This window comes from Drosophila willistoni, assembly GCF_018902025.1.
Source record: "Drosophila willistoni isolate 14030-0811.24 chromosome XL unlocalized genomic scaffold, UCI_dwil_1.1 Seg141, whole genome shotgun sequence".
Classification (NCBI taxonomy): Eukaryota; Metazoa; Arthropoda; class Insecta; order Diptera; family Drosophilidae; genus Drosophila; species Drosophila willistoni.
In genome coordinates, this window is record NW_025814052.1 from 1663382 (window position 1) to 1679277 (window position 15896).

Genomic DNA, 15896 nt, shown 5'->3' on the forward strand with positions numbered 1-15896 from the left:
TGTGTGTGCGTGTGTGTGTGTACATACACTCAGTGTTTGTGTTTGTGCGCCTGTGTCTCGTCGTCACATACCCATCCCAATAGACCAGGCAAAGTTAATTGCCTCAAACGGCAACGATAACAAGTAAAACGCTTTGTTTTATGTTAAGAAACATCAAAAAGCAACAAGAATAAATGCAAAACTCTGTATAATATAGTTTCCTATACAGTCATCAGACATCGCTTGATCGCATCGATGTTGCGTGCGACAACAAATTAAATAACACAATATAACAACAGATTAACAACTTGACGCAAGCAACACATAAAATCGTATAACAACTTAGTCTGCAATCATTCATTATCATTGCAAAAGTAGCAAACCATAGCAAAAAAAAAACAACAAAAATCGAAACTAAAGGAAAAACAATAAAAAAAAAGAAACAAAAAAAAAACGTGCACGGAAACAACAGGTGAGTTGCCGCCAATAAAGGCAAGCGAAACCAACTAAAAGACTTCATTTAAGTTAGAAACTCATTCACAAAGCATCTAAATTTGAACTGCATCTGAAGAAGAACCAAATGAAGATTGTTTTTTACTTTTAGGAAACCAATAAGAACCATCTCAAGTAGTCAGAAACAGAAGTGCTTCTACCAAGCAAAGTACAACTTTTAATACCCTTACCCATACTCTTGGCCATATATTTGAATATATGTATATGTATTCGAATTTACTACAATACATATTCATAAGATCTAAGTTGAAAAGTATGAAAGGAAACATTTCAAAAAAGAATGCCAGACATCTGGACATTTGTCTTAAGAATGTGAGAGAAATTGTTTTAAATAGAATCAAATAAAGTTTCATGGGTTTATTCACTAGAATTTTGAAAAGAAGATTTGCTTAGAAAATGGTCTCAAATTGAAAAAGGCATCGGTTAATGTTACATTTTATAAAAAAACAAAAAAAAAAAGTTATCAGGAATCAGAAAAGAATTATTGGGGAATCACTAAGGAATTTTCAAAGAATTGTTAAGGAATAATTAATGAAACATTAAGAAATTATTAATGAATGATTAAGATATCGTTATTGAATTATTAAGGAATTATTTTGGAATTTTTTCCCCATCATTAAGGAATCAAAACTGAATGAAGTGATCATTAATGAATGATGAAGTAATCAATATGGAATCATTTATGAATCGTCATGAAATCATAAATAAATCATTAATAAATCACCAAGGAATCTTTAATGAATCTTAAAGGAGTTATTAAGGAATCCTTAATGAATTATGAAGAAAATTTGCCACCTAAAAATATCACGAAATCACAGGTTGTTCAACATATTTTCAGAATTCAAACACATATTGGTCGATCTTTACAATTTGTTTGCTGTGTGTTGAAAAATGCCTTAATATTCCAGATCAAGTGTCGTCTTAGAATATACATACATATGTATTGAACATTTATGTTTAAATATTAGAAATTTTATTAGTTCAAAATTAACCAACAGGAAATGGAATTTGCAAAATTTAAAAACCAACATAAACTAAAACAAACAGTTCGAATATATAAATTTCATATAATTATATTATAAAGAGAATTCTGTAGAGTTCAATGAATGAATTCAATTCATTGTGTTTTATATCATCAGCTGGAGATCAAATAGAGATAAGAACCAATTTATTAAGTCAAAATAAGTGCAAAAAACAACATGCTATCCCCCTCTCTCTCATGAGCAAAGTAGCGCAGCTGGCACCATCCAACAATTTCCCCATGGAACAACTTGATCATTTTACTTGACGCATATCTTAATGTTGATCATGAATATATATGTATGTACATATATGTAGGTACAGGGAGTCCCAGAGTCTATTCTTGGTTTATTATCTACTTTTTGGCTACTTTAATATACCCTTTTAACAGTATGTTTGCAGGGTATAATGAATGCTTCTTGATAATTTTTGGCTTGATTAATCAACGATTTCTATAGAATATGAAACGCACACACATAAGCAAATTATAATCAACTGAAACTGGACCAAAATCATTATTTATACATAGCGAATTGAACAATTTTTGTATCGGTAATAACGATAACGGCAATTCTATATACTATGTCATATATACATTTCAGTCAATCAGATTTTTTCTAAGGTCAATTCAAATTGATTTTTAAGAGTCTAAACTAATTATTTCACATTCTTTGGGTTAATTTGAGTATACATATATTCATTTATATACAAAAACTTGTGCTAAAAGCACTAAACCTTATCTAAAAGAGAGAGAGAGAGAAAGAGAGAGGGAGGGAAAGAGACAGAGAGCAGTAGGTAAGACAAACAAAATAGAAATTGAAATTGAAATTGAGTTATTATCAGATATAAACAGTTGCATAATTCCGATACGCATACATAGAGAAAATGAGCAAGAGCATAAACGATAGGCAGAGAGAGAGAGAGAGACATCTCATTGAGGTCGGCCAAACACCTTTGAGAAACAGAGAGAGAGAGAGGGGAGCTAATGTCTCCCACAAATCTCCTCCCCAATTTTTACCGGCCTTTGATTTGTATTTAGGTTTATGTATGTATATAGCCAAATAGTTTTTCTGAGCTGTTTGTTTATTTAATTAGCATTTATGTGAGCTCGTTCGGTTTACTCGCCAAAAAGTAGCGTCAGATCTTTGGAGATACTTCAACCCACACACCCCATGCACCCCGCACCTCCTTCGTTTTTTTTTTTCAATTTTTGCTTCCAATTGATATTTGTCCAACGATCAATTTACCCCAGTCTCAGTCTCAGTCTCAGTCCCAGACCCAATCCCAGTTCATGGCAGCATTTTCAGTGTCTAAATTTAGATGCCTTTGCCCCCAGCTCGAGTTTATGAGTATATTTTAATCTCAGCTCAAGTATCTTTAAGTAATCACACACAACTGGCTGAAAGACGGACAGAGAGACAGAGACAAAGTCAGAGCGTAAGTGGCAAGTGCTTAAGTTAAAGAGGGAAAGGGCTAAAATTATGTGAGACAGAGAGAGAGAGAGAGGTGGAGATCTTTTACCTAAAGTGCACTAAAAAGATATTCAAATGTGCGTTTGTGGGTGTCTATGTACATATGCCTCTGTATGCGTGTGTGTGTGTGTGTGTGTGTGTATGTACGCCTCAAATGGCAAACAATTCCAAAGAAAACTTTGCCTAAGTAATATTTTGTTGTAAACAATATAGTACACACAAACTATTTTCGAAGCAAATGTTCAACAAAAGTTTTCACTTCTTCACATGAGTAATTTGCTTTTATAAAAGTTCGAATGATCAGCCCAATCATACATAAGTAGAAGTAGGAGACGAACACGATGAATCCAATAGGAGTTAATTATATAGAAAACTATTTGTAAAAACGATTGAAAGTTGAGTTATTGACAGTACCGGATCCAGAAGGAAAGAGGCTAACTAAACCAAAGCCGACTCAAGGTCAATTATGAGTATTTCAAACTATTTTTGAAACCATAAAAAGAGCGAAAAAGTTTAAGTAAATAAGAAAATGCCCTTCGTTAAGTATTTACAGTGAATTCAGTCCTGCATCTTGAAAATAGATTTTGTAAGCTAAGGTCAGTTAGGTGAGTTTACTTATAAAAACTAGTTAATGTTAGTAAAGAATATTTCAAAGCTAAACTGGTTTATTGCCATATTGTGTTAGGATTCAGAAAACCGATGGGGAAACCTGAACTGAGTTAATTGTAGATAAAATATTTAAGAATAGATATTTCAAAAATTTCTTAAAACTTAAGTACATATATAAAATCTGCTCTAGAAGTATTAATTTTCTATTTTTGAAATCCATTTACCTGGTGTTTGTTTCTTTGTAACAAGAATTTGCTCTTTGCTTAGGTTTTATCTTTTACTAGAGCCCCTAGGACGATTCCCTGAAGATCGATCCGACATTTGGCAAAAAAGTTGATCAACTTTTTCTTACATTTAATAAACTAAATTTAAATTAAATTAAAGAGGTTTTCACCTAGCCCGAAAAAATATCAAATACATGATATTAAAAATATATAATTTGAGAGATATTCAAAACGTTCTTAAAGCTCACAAAGTTTTTTTTTTGGTGTTGATTCGTCTACTTTAAGTCAATTGAACTAAAATTAAAATTTATTTTCATGAAATTTTCGACTTTATGTATGTGACTTTATTATTTTGGGATTTTTGACCAATCTGATATGGAACGAATCTAACAATAAGTTGTAAATATATTAAAACACAGTTAAATGTTGTATTGCATACTTTAGGGGCAAACTTTTTATATCCCAAATATCGAAAAGATAGCGATTTAACTTAATTAACACTGAAATTTAATTGGTCTAGAACTAAATCTGAAAGTATTTCAACTTTTTCAACTTGTTATGAGTTTCTGGCACTTTTTGGTCTTTGTTTTGAGAGCCAATGATGAGACAGACGCGTGCCACTTTTATATTAAGCAATCAAATTGGATCTCCCCCACACCATTTTGCTGCCCATTCTGTGGTATTTTTTGTTTACCCCACAGCAGCCGTGATAAACGAACCCCCCCAAAAGAGAAACAGACCCGTCAACATGATGCTGCAACACACGATGAATAAGCGCAAGACTCTGATCATAGCCTGCTTTGGAATCGCTCTGGGCCTATGCATTGGCACCGTGCTCAAGAACTATCGAGCTCTGGAGATTGTGAAACGTTGCAATCTGAGACCCACAAATCTAAAGACACCCAACGAGATAATTGGACTGAACGATGACGATACCATACAGAATTCACAACGAAATTTGGTATTTGTGGGCGTAATGACCGCAAAGGGGTTCCTAGAGGGCAGAGCACGAGCTGTATACGATACATGGGGTAGAGAGGTACCAGGACGGATTGCGTTCTTCAGTTCGGAGGGTAGCTATTCGGAGGATTTGCCTGTGGTGGGCTTGAAGAATGTCGATGATCGTTATCCGCCACAAAAGAAATCCTTCATGATGCTCTACTATATGTATGAGCATTATATCGATCGGTTTGAATGGTTTATACGTGCCGATGATGATGTCTATATGGAGCCAGATAAATTGGAACGTTTCCTACGCTCCATTGATAGCTCAAAGCCGCAATTCATTGGACAAGCTGGTAAGGGTAATAGCGAAGAGTTTGGCCTACTCTCATTGGAATTCGATGAGAATTTCTGCATGGGTGGTCCCGGTGTAATATTAAGCAGTGAGACCTTGAGACGTGTTGCCCCACATATACCAACCTGTCTGAAGAATCTCTATAGCACGCATGAGGATGTTGAAGTGGGTCGTTGTGTACAGAAATTTGCTGGCATCCCCTGCACTTGGAACTACGAGGTAAGTTGGAATAAAAGTTTTCTCAGATTCATGTCTAATTTCCGCTCTCTCTCTCTCTCTCAGATGCAATATATTCTGCGTCATAATTCAAGTGGACGTAATGCTTATACAGGAAAACTGAAACGAAAGGAGATCCATAATGCCATCACATTGCATCCGATTAAGCAGGCACCGCTTATGTATCGTCTACATTCCTATATACAGGTGGCTAAAGAAGAGCTTTCATCTAACTCTCATATAACTTAACTTTTCCCCCACCTAATCCATCCAAAAAAAAAAAAAAAAATAGGGTCTGAAAGCTGAAGAGTTACGCCAGGAATCTCTATTGCTGCATCGTGATATCAAACGTATGTCCAAATATCTAGAAGTACCCGATGAAAGTACCTATATGCTGCCAAGTGTTTCGCCCGATAGTGATGCTTCAGGATCGAGTAATAAGCGACACTTTGAGGATCACAATATATTGGGTGAGTCACATGTCGATCAAATATACATATGTATATTAAATACCTATTATATTTTTGTCGGCCTTCAATCGGTTTTAATCGGGCATTAATCGGGAGTCTCATTGCACAGGGTTAGACCCTGACCCAAGCAAGCCGCATAGCCCATCAGATGGGGCAATAGATTCTGTTCCATAACTCCGCTAAATAAATGCGATTGTGGTCCTTGAGCAAATATTGCCACATCCTCGCCAGAATGTACACCCTTGCGACCATGTATATAGCTAGGAAAATATGAAGCTAAAAGAAAGAAAGAAATCAAAATTAAAGAACTGGAATGAAATGGGTAGCCTCTATAAGATATAAAAGATATAGTGGTCTGTTCTGATACAAAAGTTTAAACAGATCTTGGAATAATTTAGGTAAACAAATTCCTTTTCTAATTCTTAAATAATTATTACTATAGAATCAATAAGATATGGTGGTTTGATTCGGCTATACATATACATATGTATGAAGAGAGAAGTTTATAACTATTCAAACAATATGAAAATTGCTCTAGTCATTGGGTCTTAATTTTAAGACGACTTTCATCATAAGAATTATATGATATAGTGGCCTGATCTAGCTATATTTGCCAACTACATGTAGAAAAACTAATATAGAAATGGAAAAATTGGTCTTAAACTTAAGACGACTTTGACTATTAGAATCTATTAGATATAGTGGACAGATTTTGATATTAAAAACTTTAGATCGTCTTTGAATCAGCCACATATAACCTAAATATGTATATGTATATGTAAATACTGACTAAACGTGGTACTTACTTTTGCTTAATGTCTTGGCCGGATTCTCACGTTTGCCCTCCTTGTTGAGACTCTGCCATTTGCCGATGGCATAATTCAATATACTATAGGGTACACCATCCACATCGGTTTGGGTTTTATCTAGGCCCAAGATGGATGTGCCACGCCTGGCATAACCAGACAGACTCAAAGTGTGAGCATGATCCGCTGTTACCACAATGAGTGTGTCATGCGGATCGGTCATATTGATGGCCATTTCGATGGCAGCATCAAATTCCAGCATCTCGTCGAGCGCATAACCAGCACGTGTCTCATGATGGCCATGATCGATGCGTCCGCCTTCGATGAAGGCGAAATAGCCTTTGGGATGCTGAGATAAACGTTCAATGGCCATGGCAGTCATCTCGCTGAGACGTGGCTGCTCTTTATTGGCAGCCAGATGATAATCCAAATGATTGTCACCAAAGACACCCAGCAGTGAGCCATTGCCATGACGACAGTCACGTAAATCCTCCAGGTTACGGGCAAAACAACCATCCGGGTTATCTGTCAGCCATTGCTCGAGAAGATCGCGATCATCGCGTCGTTCACTAACAAATTTCCCCAAGCCACCGCCTACAGAGATAGAGAAGACATTTAGAAATATTTTTCTGTTTTGATTATGTCCACTCACCCAAAATGACTTTCATGCCCCGTCCCGGCTCATCTTCCACCAGTTGACGAGCTATTTCCAACTCTTCAGCACGATTCTGGACATGAGCATAAGTGCCAGCCGGACTGGCATCTGTTAGACGTGTCGTTGTCACTACGCCCGTGACTTTGCCCTCACGTTGGGCCCACTGGGTGATCGGCTCCACATTGAATCCATCTCCACTTTGGCCCACAGTCCCGCCACTTGTCTTTACTCCCGCCAAATAGGCAGTAGCCGAACATGCCGAGTCAGCTGTCTGTTTATTAATGCAGTACGTCTTGCTCAAACCGGAGAAAGGAAATTGCTCGACTGCCAATTGACACTCCTCGCCACTGAATCCCTCACGCTGACCCTTGAGTATGCGTGCAGCAGTCAACGTGGACATGGACAGACCATCGCCTAGGAACAAAATGATATTCTTTGCCACACGACTATCCAATGGGCCATCACCAATTCCTCGAGCATTGCGGAAACGTTCCAAACGCTGGATCAATTGCCTTTGAGCCTGTTGCAGCCAATAGCTGGCATTACGCTCTTCCCAATATGGACCAAGGTCATCATTCAGCAAGCTTACAGGCTCATGACGTAGACGGGTGCCAGTAGTAAGTTCACCAAAAAGAAGAAGATGTAGAATCATCCAAGTTATGGAAAATAGTAAAAAATTATGCAAATACATAGTGTCTGTCTCGCTCTCGCTCTCGCTCCGTCTCACACTCTCACACACTCTCTCCCACTTCAGTTTTCTTGCTGTCTCGGTCTAGGCGTCTGTTCCTGTCCCTGTCTGTCGAGTTGTTCGTTTGGCATTAAAGTTCCAACTGAATTGAAAATCTAATAGAAATGCTTTTAAAGTAATGCCAACTAGAATTTTGTTGTTCTTTATTTATTTTGTTTTGGTTTTTTTTTTTTTTTTTTTGAGGTAGTTATCGAAGTATGTCAACTCCACGTAGGAGGCATCTGGAAGTGCAGATTGGTAATGAGCACATGTGAAGCTATGTGCTTTTTAGCAAACGATAAGCTAAGCTCTTAACTCAACAAGAAAACGAAAAACAACAAAAACAACAACAACAACACAGACAATGAGTCTTCGTCTTAACCAAACTTAATTTACGACTTTCAAAAAAAACAAACTTGCACTTCTACAAAACGATCATTTGTCATTGTCGTTCGTAATTATGGGTTTTTTATAGCTTATTAATGTCAATCCAATGGGAACATTACTCATCAATAGTATGACACTTGTTGTTTACCTGGGTATTTAGTCAGTTTTAATGGTCTAACCTCAAAATTTGTAACCTAACCTAGAAAATGTTATTTAATGGCGTTTTTCTTTTCTCTTTTGGCCTCAGGCATCAGTCCCGAATTGAATAAATTTATACCAAGCAATACAAATGATCTATTGGAATGGTCATTTATAGCACGTAGTCTCTATTCACCGACCTCGGCGAATCCCAAGCAAAAAATCGATTCTGCCATGAGGGAAGGACTCGAGGATGTTATCACTGAGGTTATGGAAAATATCAATAACTATTCAAGGCAACGCGGCCGAGTTATTGAATTTCGTGAATTACTTTATGGCTATCATCGTTTGGATGCATTGCACGGACAGGATTTGATATTGGATCTGCTATTGATCTATAAGAAATATCGTGGCAAAAAGATGACTGTACCAGTGCGTAGGCATTTGTATGTCCAACGTGCCTTTACGGGCATCTTTGTAAAGGAAATGGACGAGGATTTCTACAATGTGACATTGCAGCAAAGTAAGTTAGGTTTAAGGTCACAAGATCATCAAAAGTTAATCAATTCTCAATTCTCAATTGCAGGTCTCTTTGGCAATCTGCTGCAGAATAGCATTTCCCGTCTAAGCAGTCATTTCACCATAGCCAATGCCCTGTTGCCTCCCACTATGGACAAGATAGTCTTTGTATTGCCCATATCCGGACGCTTGGCTACTTTCCAGCGTTTCCTACGTACCTACGAATTGATTTGCATTGAAGCGAAACAACATTGTGATCTATTGGTTGTGATCTTTGGCTCCACAACGGAGGATCTCAATGAGCATGTCAATCAGTTGCAGGAATTGAGATCACGACACATTTACGAGCAAATCAATTCGATTCAACGCAGTGGTGAATTCTCCCGCGGCGTGGCCTTGGATATAGCCGCACGTTCCTCCTATATAGAGCACGATGATATCATCCTGTTCATCGATGTGGATATGGTCTTTGAAGTGGAGACTTTACAGCGTGTCCGTATGCATACGCGTCGTGGACAACAGGTTTATCTACCGATTGTCTTCAGTCAATACGATCCAAAGAGATCGGCTGGTCGTGGTGGTTTCAATCCATCGGATATTAATGATGAGAATGGTTATTTTCGACAATTTGGTTTTGGCATCTGTGCCATCTATAAATCGGATATTTTGGATGAGGATATCAATGGCTTTGACAAGGATATCACTGGCTGGGGGCTCGAGGATGTTAAATTTCTGGAGAAAATTGTACGAGTTGGTACACGGCAACGTGGTTTTCTAACAAATACCGCTGAAATGCCCACAGCTGATTATAATCAAGAGGCGGAACAATGGCGTCGTCTCACCGTATTCCGGGCCGTCGATCCGACTCTAGTCCATATCTATCATGATATTAGCTGTGACACCCAATTGGATGCACCTCAATATAATATGTGTCTGGGTACAAAGGCCAATTCATTAGGCAGTACACGACTGATGGAGCAATTGTTTCACAATAATCCCGATAATATAGATTTTATTGTTGAATTCAATCGAAGGAAATTTCAGCAGCAGCAGCAGCAGCAACAACAAGCGAGATGATCCAATCATTTGGAATAGTATTAGTTGTATGTATGTTTTCTGTGCCTCTGTGTGTGTGTGTGTGTGTATGTGCTAGTTATATAGTATAGTTAGTTAGAAAGTTCAACTTAACAATTTAGATAAATGTCCATTAAATCCATTTAGACTTTGTTTCATTAAATGTCTGTATTTCCCCTGAGAATTTTATTGAGAAACTATAAATTATATATAGCCTCTTTATAGTAGTAGTAAGTAGAAGGTGGACAACGGACATCATACCTCTAAGGCAGAGCCCGCAGAGTAACATGTTTACATATTATAAGTATATAAATCAGAACTTAGTGGTAAATAGCTTTAGCAGTCTATGCATTAAGCACAAGTCTTACGATTTTAGTCATATATAAACTAATAATAATGTATATATGTATTTAACACATATACATTTAAACAAAAAACAACAATTCATAAAAATATTTGATTTTGATTTGGATTTTACATATAAGTGACGGGCTTAATCCCCATGATGGCCAGAGACGCATTAAGAACTTCACGTACAGCCTTGATTAGATAGACACGGGCATGGAGAACGGGTGTCAGTTGATCGCGACCCTGCAAAAGGACTTGCTTATTGCGATAATAGCGACTAAATTGCCTGGCCATGTCGGCAATGAAATGCACTAGAGTATGAACACCGCATAGTCCCCTTTGCAATTGAACCAATGTTGATTCGGCCACATGTGGAAAGGCCAACAAATAGCCATAGATGAGCTGCCAATCAAGCTAAAAAGGGGGAAGGAAAATAAATATTATTTGAATATATTGGAATCTATTTGTATTTATAGCTCTCCTTACATCGTCTTCCAAGAGTGAGAAATCAATTTCATTTAGTGGTGGCAATGGCTGATAGACACCGGCCTTCACTTGGGCATTAAATGAGCGCAAAAGGGTTTCCAGACGTGCCGAATTATATAAAATAAATGCTGCTCCCTTGGAGCAACCGCTGCTGTTGCGTACCACAGTCGCTGCCGAGGCATGACGCACCTCAAAGAGATCAACCACAACAGCGGCAGAGCCCAGACTTTCCATTAGCATGGCATCTCTTTTATTATTTCCAATGTCACGTACTCCATTGCGATGCATGGCCATCAATATCATATCATTAGAACGGAGTCTATATGGAATAGAAAGAGATGTATAGATAGAGACAAAGAGAGAGAGAGAGAAAGAACGCGAGAGAAAGGATGCAATTACTTACGCCATATAACTGCCACTCTTTAAATTGGTGGCTGTCTTTTTACCCGGCTCTAGAACGGGTCCACAAACGATTGTCACAGTATTGTCCTTTTGTTTTTTGGGTCTCTGTAATTGTATGCGCATATTCATAATCTTATTATCGGCCTTCTTGGCAGCCGGGACTACATTCCAATCGGAATACGCAATCAAACGTAGCAAAATGTGATACAATCGATATTGGCGAAAATAACGCAGTTCCTGGTCATTACAATCAGCCGCCTCCAGAGTGATGGAGAGTGGACGAGCTACAGTCGCATCCTTGTGCTTACCATAATCGGCGCCCTGTTCCATTATGGCACCGAGCACATAACGTATAATGGGTATACGCTGGAAACGCAAAGCATAGCGTTCCTTAGGCATGGGCAATGCACTTTCCAATGGGAATAGCCAAGTTTCGTTCGACTCCTCTAGCAGTTTCTGTACCAATTCCTCATGAAAGAGCACCTTTGCTTGGGCCTCGTTGTTGCCCTTCTTCTCCCAGCGCATCTTCAATTGATTCTTGAGGCAAAAGTGCTCCCAATTAATTCTGTGGCCCATTATGCTAACATCGCACACGGAAAGGCTATCATGTTGAAAGTGCACCAAATCGCCGCAACGTTGGAAAGGTTGAACGATTTTAGCTTCATTCTCCTCATGGTCCAATGGTTGGGTAAAGAAATCAAGTAGCTGCTTTGTCAACTGTCCTTTGGGATTGGGTAACATCTTGGCCCGTCAATTCCAACGTAATATTAAACTAATATAAAAATATATAAACGAACGAAAGCCAACGAAACAGTTTTTGAAGACAAATTAACCGAAACAAACCACGATAGTTTTAGCGAACAAAATGCAATCGATATGTTGTTGCAAGTGCTATCGATTAAATTTCAAAATTAACTAAATAAATTCGATTTTTTTATTTTTTGTTTCTTGAAAAAGTAGGAAATGCTTGTACACGAGATGGAATACGACTGAGGTTTTCCAGTTTGTTTATAATGATGAAGAAAAAAATATAAGCAAACAGAAAAGTCAAAGGTAACTGTATATTCTAAATTTATAATTGAAAACCAGATGGGGCTCACAACTCCATCAGTTCCAATTCTAGTTCCAAAGTTAGCCACACTGTTAATGCCGTGTTATCGAGCTGTTAAGTTTTTTGCATTTTCAATTTGCTAACTACTTAGTAACTATTTTAAATGAAATAAAGTTTAATATGTAAAAAAAATATATATATATTTCTATTGTTTTTATTTCATATATTTACAATTTGTCCATGAAAATGGGCATTTTGCGTATTCGTGTAGAGAAATAACAGCTTTCATGCAATTTTTCACTCATCTCTAATTTTCAGCCCCCAATTTGCTTTTTGTTGTCTATTCTCGTTTGTTTTGTTCTAACCTTTTGCTTTTTTCTCTTGTTGCATCGCCTCCACTTTCTGTTCCAAGCCACCATTCCGCCAAACGGCGATGATATGAGTTCGCAATTCTTTTTTGTTTCAACAAATTTTTGATTACAAATTAAATGGCATCTTTGGAATTTTAGGAAATATTTATTTACCTGCACAGAAACAATTATTTTTGTTTATCACCCTGCAAGATGTTAAAATCAGTGTAAAAAAACAGACTAAACAATATACTACTAAATTAAGTAAGGCAGCTACTAATTGTTGTTGTTTGCTATGATATCAATAATTGCTATTGGATTGTTGTTGTTGACCTTCGTTTTGCATAAAACTCAAAATGCCGCTCAGCTGCGCTGTCTATCTGTTGTTGAACTCTTTCAATGTTAGCCTAACCTCGCTTCAATTGGCACAGCGAACATCTGATCAAAATGAACTTAAATGATTTGTGTTTTTTTTTTCTGGTAATAAGAAGGTTTTGCCAGGTTATTTTGTTGTTTACTTCCCAATTCTTCTTTTTAGCTTCTTTCGCGCGCTTTCTCTGCAAAAAAATATAAACAGGCAACAAGCAATACTATTGCTCGCTCGCTTGCACACGAATGTAATCTATTACTTAACAGGCGGTTGTGCTTTCTCACTCACGCTCGCTCTTCCTCTCATCTGAAGCAAAATGGGTACACACTCACACACACACGGTCGCACGCACGCACACAGGTGTGAGAGGCAACCTACTTCCGAAAAGGCAATAACAGTTATTCAAGTCGAGACTTGGAACAAAAATCAACAGATTTTACTTTCTTTTTTTGCTGCCTTTTGAACATATGTATGTACATACATATGTACATATGTATGTATGTATGTATACCATCAGACCGGCGTATTATGGTGTTGGCGGCCGGTCATTTCACATTCCAATATTCTTATGAGAATTCATTCCTATAAGACTCTTGTCTCTGTCTTTCACTTTCGGTTCGGCGATTAAAAGTGGAAGTAGGAAAGTTGTGGTGCGTCGTCAGCTATAACAATGTGTAAAAACAAGGTCAACATCGATTAAAATGTTAAGTATGCGTGTTCATAGAGAGAGAGAGAGAGAGAGAGAGGGGGGGAGACAAAACAGTCAGATCAAGAAACAGAAAACGCAACTCTAAATTCGCTGTTGCGCCGCCTACGCAAAAATTTCCTTATTCTTGCTGGTTTTCCCACAAGTACAGTTGTTGACTTTTCTTCTACTGGGTTTCACTTTTCTTTTTTTTTTTTTGGTGAATTGGCTGGCATCTTTCAATGACCTAGATTCAATTATGACTTGATCTCCTCCTTTCTGCGCTCTCTCTCTATCTCCCTCCTAGTCTCTCAGTCTCGCTCACTCTCTGCTTGCCCCAGATCTTCTCCTTTCACAAAAGTTAACATAAAATTAATGTCCAATGACATAATTCACAATTTAAAATGAGCCGAGAATTCAAACAGAACTTCTTTTGTTTAAATAACTATCAGGCAATTTTGTGAGGATTTTGAAGAGGTCCAGTTTATTGCCTGATTAAAGAAGGTTGATCTGCTTCAGGTAAAACGGATTAGGACGACAGGTCAGTTAAGGATCATCTTTATTCTTTCACTGGTTGGCAGTAACAGTTTCCAATTTCATACTCTTATTTCTGTGTCCGGGTTTATTTTGTATTATCTTGTTTGTTTTGTTCTAAGGTTTGCATATTTCTCTCTTCCTTTTAGAGTTTCATTCTGTTCCATTCCGCGAGCCCGCCAAAAGATTTGTTGTTGTTCTCGCTTTTTTTATTTCTCTCTCTCTCTCTCTCTCTCTCTCTATCTCTTTCGGTCAGTTTGTCTTTGCACTTAGTTAAAGGTGGATAAACATTTGTTATCGATGTTTTCGAGATTTAAAACATCGTTCTTTTGTTGTGTAAATTAAATAGGGTTCCAAAAGTCTAAAAGTTTAAACATTTTTATAATTTAATAGCTATTGTTAATAACTACAGCTTTGTTTGCTAAATAATTTGGAAACTGTAATTCAGGCACAAATAGTATTTATCGAAAACTTGCAAAATTATCGATGTATCGATAGTGCCCTTGTTGTTTCTTCCACCGCTACTTTAAATTTGTTTTTTTTGAGTGTCACTTGCGTGCAGACGCGTTTATTATCGTTTCGCATTGAAAAATTGTAATGTGTGAATTTAAGTTGATTTAAAATATTCTCAATACTGTTGATATCAGAGATATAACTTAATTAAGAAAGCAGAATAAGTTGCCGGCACAGCAGGTAAACAAAGAAGCAAACAATTATTAGTAAATTTTAACAAACAAACAATACAGAAAAGGAGCAAAAAGTAAATTAAATTGCAAAAATAGATTGTCGGCATCTAAATGTGGAAATTTTTCGGGGTTGTTGAATGTAATTAAACGCTAAACTAGTTTACATAGCCCGATTTTCACCTTCTTTCACAAAAAAAATTTTGTGTTAAAACGTTTACAATTTATATACATTTATATGAATATATATATATATACACATATACAACAAGAGCAACATCATAACGTCGTCGTCGCACCTGGAAGCAATACAGCAGTAGCTGCTGCTTGACGTCGCTGGCTTCTCTTGTTGCGAGTGCAATGAGCGCGCGTTTTCGTTAATTGTGTGCGTATACGTGCGTCTCTGTGTGTGTGTATGTGAGTTTTGTGCGTCGTTGTCATTCTCTGTTTCGTACTTTTCTTCCTTTGCGGTGTTGTGGTTTTTTTTTTTTTTTGGAAACTTGTTTTTGTCAAATGAAGAACATTGATAAGAATAAAACATATTTATGTATATATATATATGTATACAAAGGCAATGACAAATATATCCAGCTTTTTGCTTCATTTTTGTTAAAGAAGAAATAAAGGAAAAAAGGAATGAACATTTATTTTATCACGTCCGCCATAACAAAACGTTTACCAATACTATTTCCAAATATATAAACTTAACATAATTTTCATTTTAGCATAAAACCATTGATAAGCATTAAATAAGCTCTTTCATTCAATTGTCATTTGTGCTTTAGTTTTCGTTCATAGACTAGAGAGAAGAGAGAGAACGCTGATAAAATTTTTTGTTTATTTTCTCACGTCCGCCATGTTGCGAACGGTAACCAACACTG

The 15896-nt window shown here is 37.1% G+C and overlaps 3 protein-coding genes across 5 annotated transcripts; 1 reads left to right on the forward strand and 2 right to left on the reverse strand.

Moving 5' to 3' along the window:
* Positions 1-432: 432 nt before the first annotated feature.
* Positions 433-10124, forward strand: LOC6648363 (chondroitin sulfate synthase 1). 2 transcript variants are annotated; one of them, XM_015177203.3, is made up of 6 exons: positions 433-451; positions 4519-5333; positions 5397-5537; positions 5623-5800; positions 8623-9036; positions 9100-10124. In XM_015177203.3, the coding sequence occupies exons 2-6, from the start codon at positions 4566-4568 to the stop codon at positions 10107-10109; spliced, it is 2511 nt and encodes an 836-aa protein (XP_015032689.1). In that variant the 5' UTR covers positions 433-451; positions 4519-4565; the 3' UTR covers positions 10110-10124. The 2 variants fall into 2 exon arrangements, with proteins under 2 accessions (XP_015032689.1, XP_002071109.2); XM_002071073.4 differs by lacking the exon at positions 433-451 and having other exon boundaries at positions 4299-5333.
* Positions 5620-8130, reverse strand: LOC6648364 (alkaline phosphatase, tissue-nonspecific isozyme). Of its 2 annotated transcripts, XM_023179536.2 has the most exons (4): positions 7259-8130; positions 6607-7200; positions 5844-6076; positions 5620-5777 (listed from the first exon to the last, which is right to left on the reverse strand). In XM_023179536.2, the coding sequence occupies exons 1-3, from the start codon at positions 7950-7952 to the stop codon at positions 5886-5888; spliced, it is 1479 nt and encodes a 492-aa protein (XP_023035304.1). In that variant the 5' UTR covers positions 7953-8130; the 3' UTR covers positions 5620-5777; positions 5844-5885. The 2 variants fall into 2 exon arrangements, with proteins under 2 accessions (XP_023035304.1, XP_002071110.2); XM_002071074.4 differs by lacking the exon at positions 5620-5777 and having other exon boundaries at positions 5779-6076; positions 7259-8108.
* Positions 10125-10255: 131 nt separating the features above from the next.
* On the reverse strand, positions 10256-12376 carry LOC6648365 (DALR anticodon-binding domain-containing protein 3). The gene is made up of 3 exons (XM_002071075.4): positions 11344-12376; positions 10941-11259; positions 10256-10868 (listed from the first exon to the last, which is right to left on the reverse strand). Exons 1-3 carry the CDS (start codon positions 12081-12083, stop codon positions 10581-10583), a joined length of 1347 nt encoding a protein of 448 aa, XP_002071111.1. The 5' UTR covers positions 12084-12376; the 3' UTR covers positions 10256-10580.
* Between the last annotated feature and the right edge of the window lie 3520 nt (positions 12377-15896).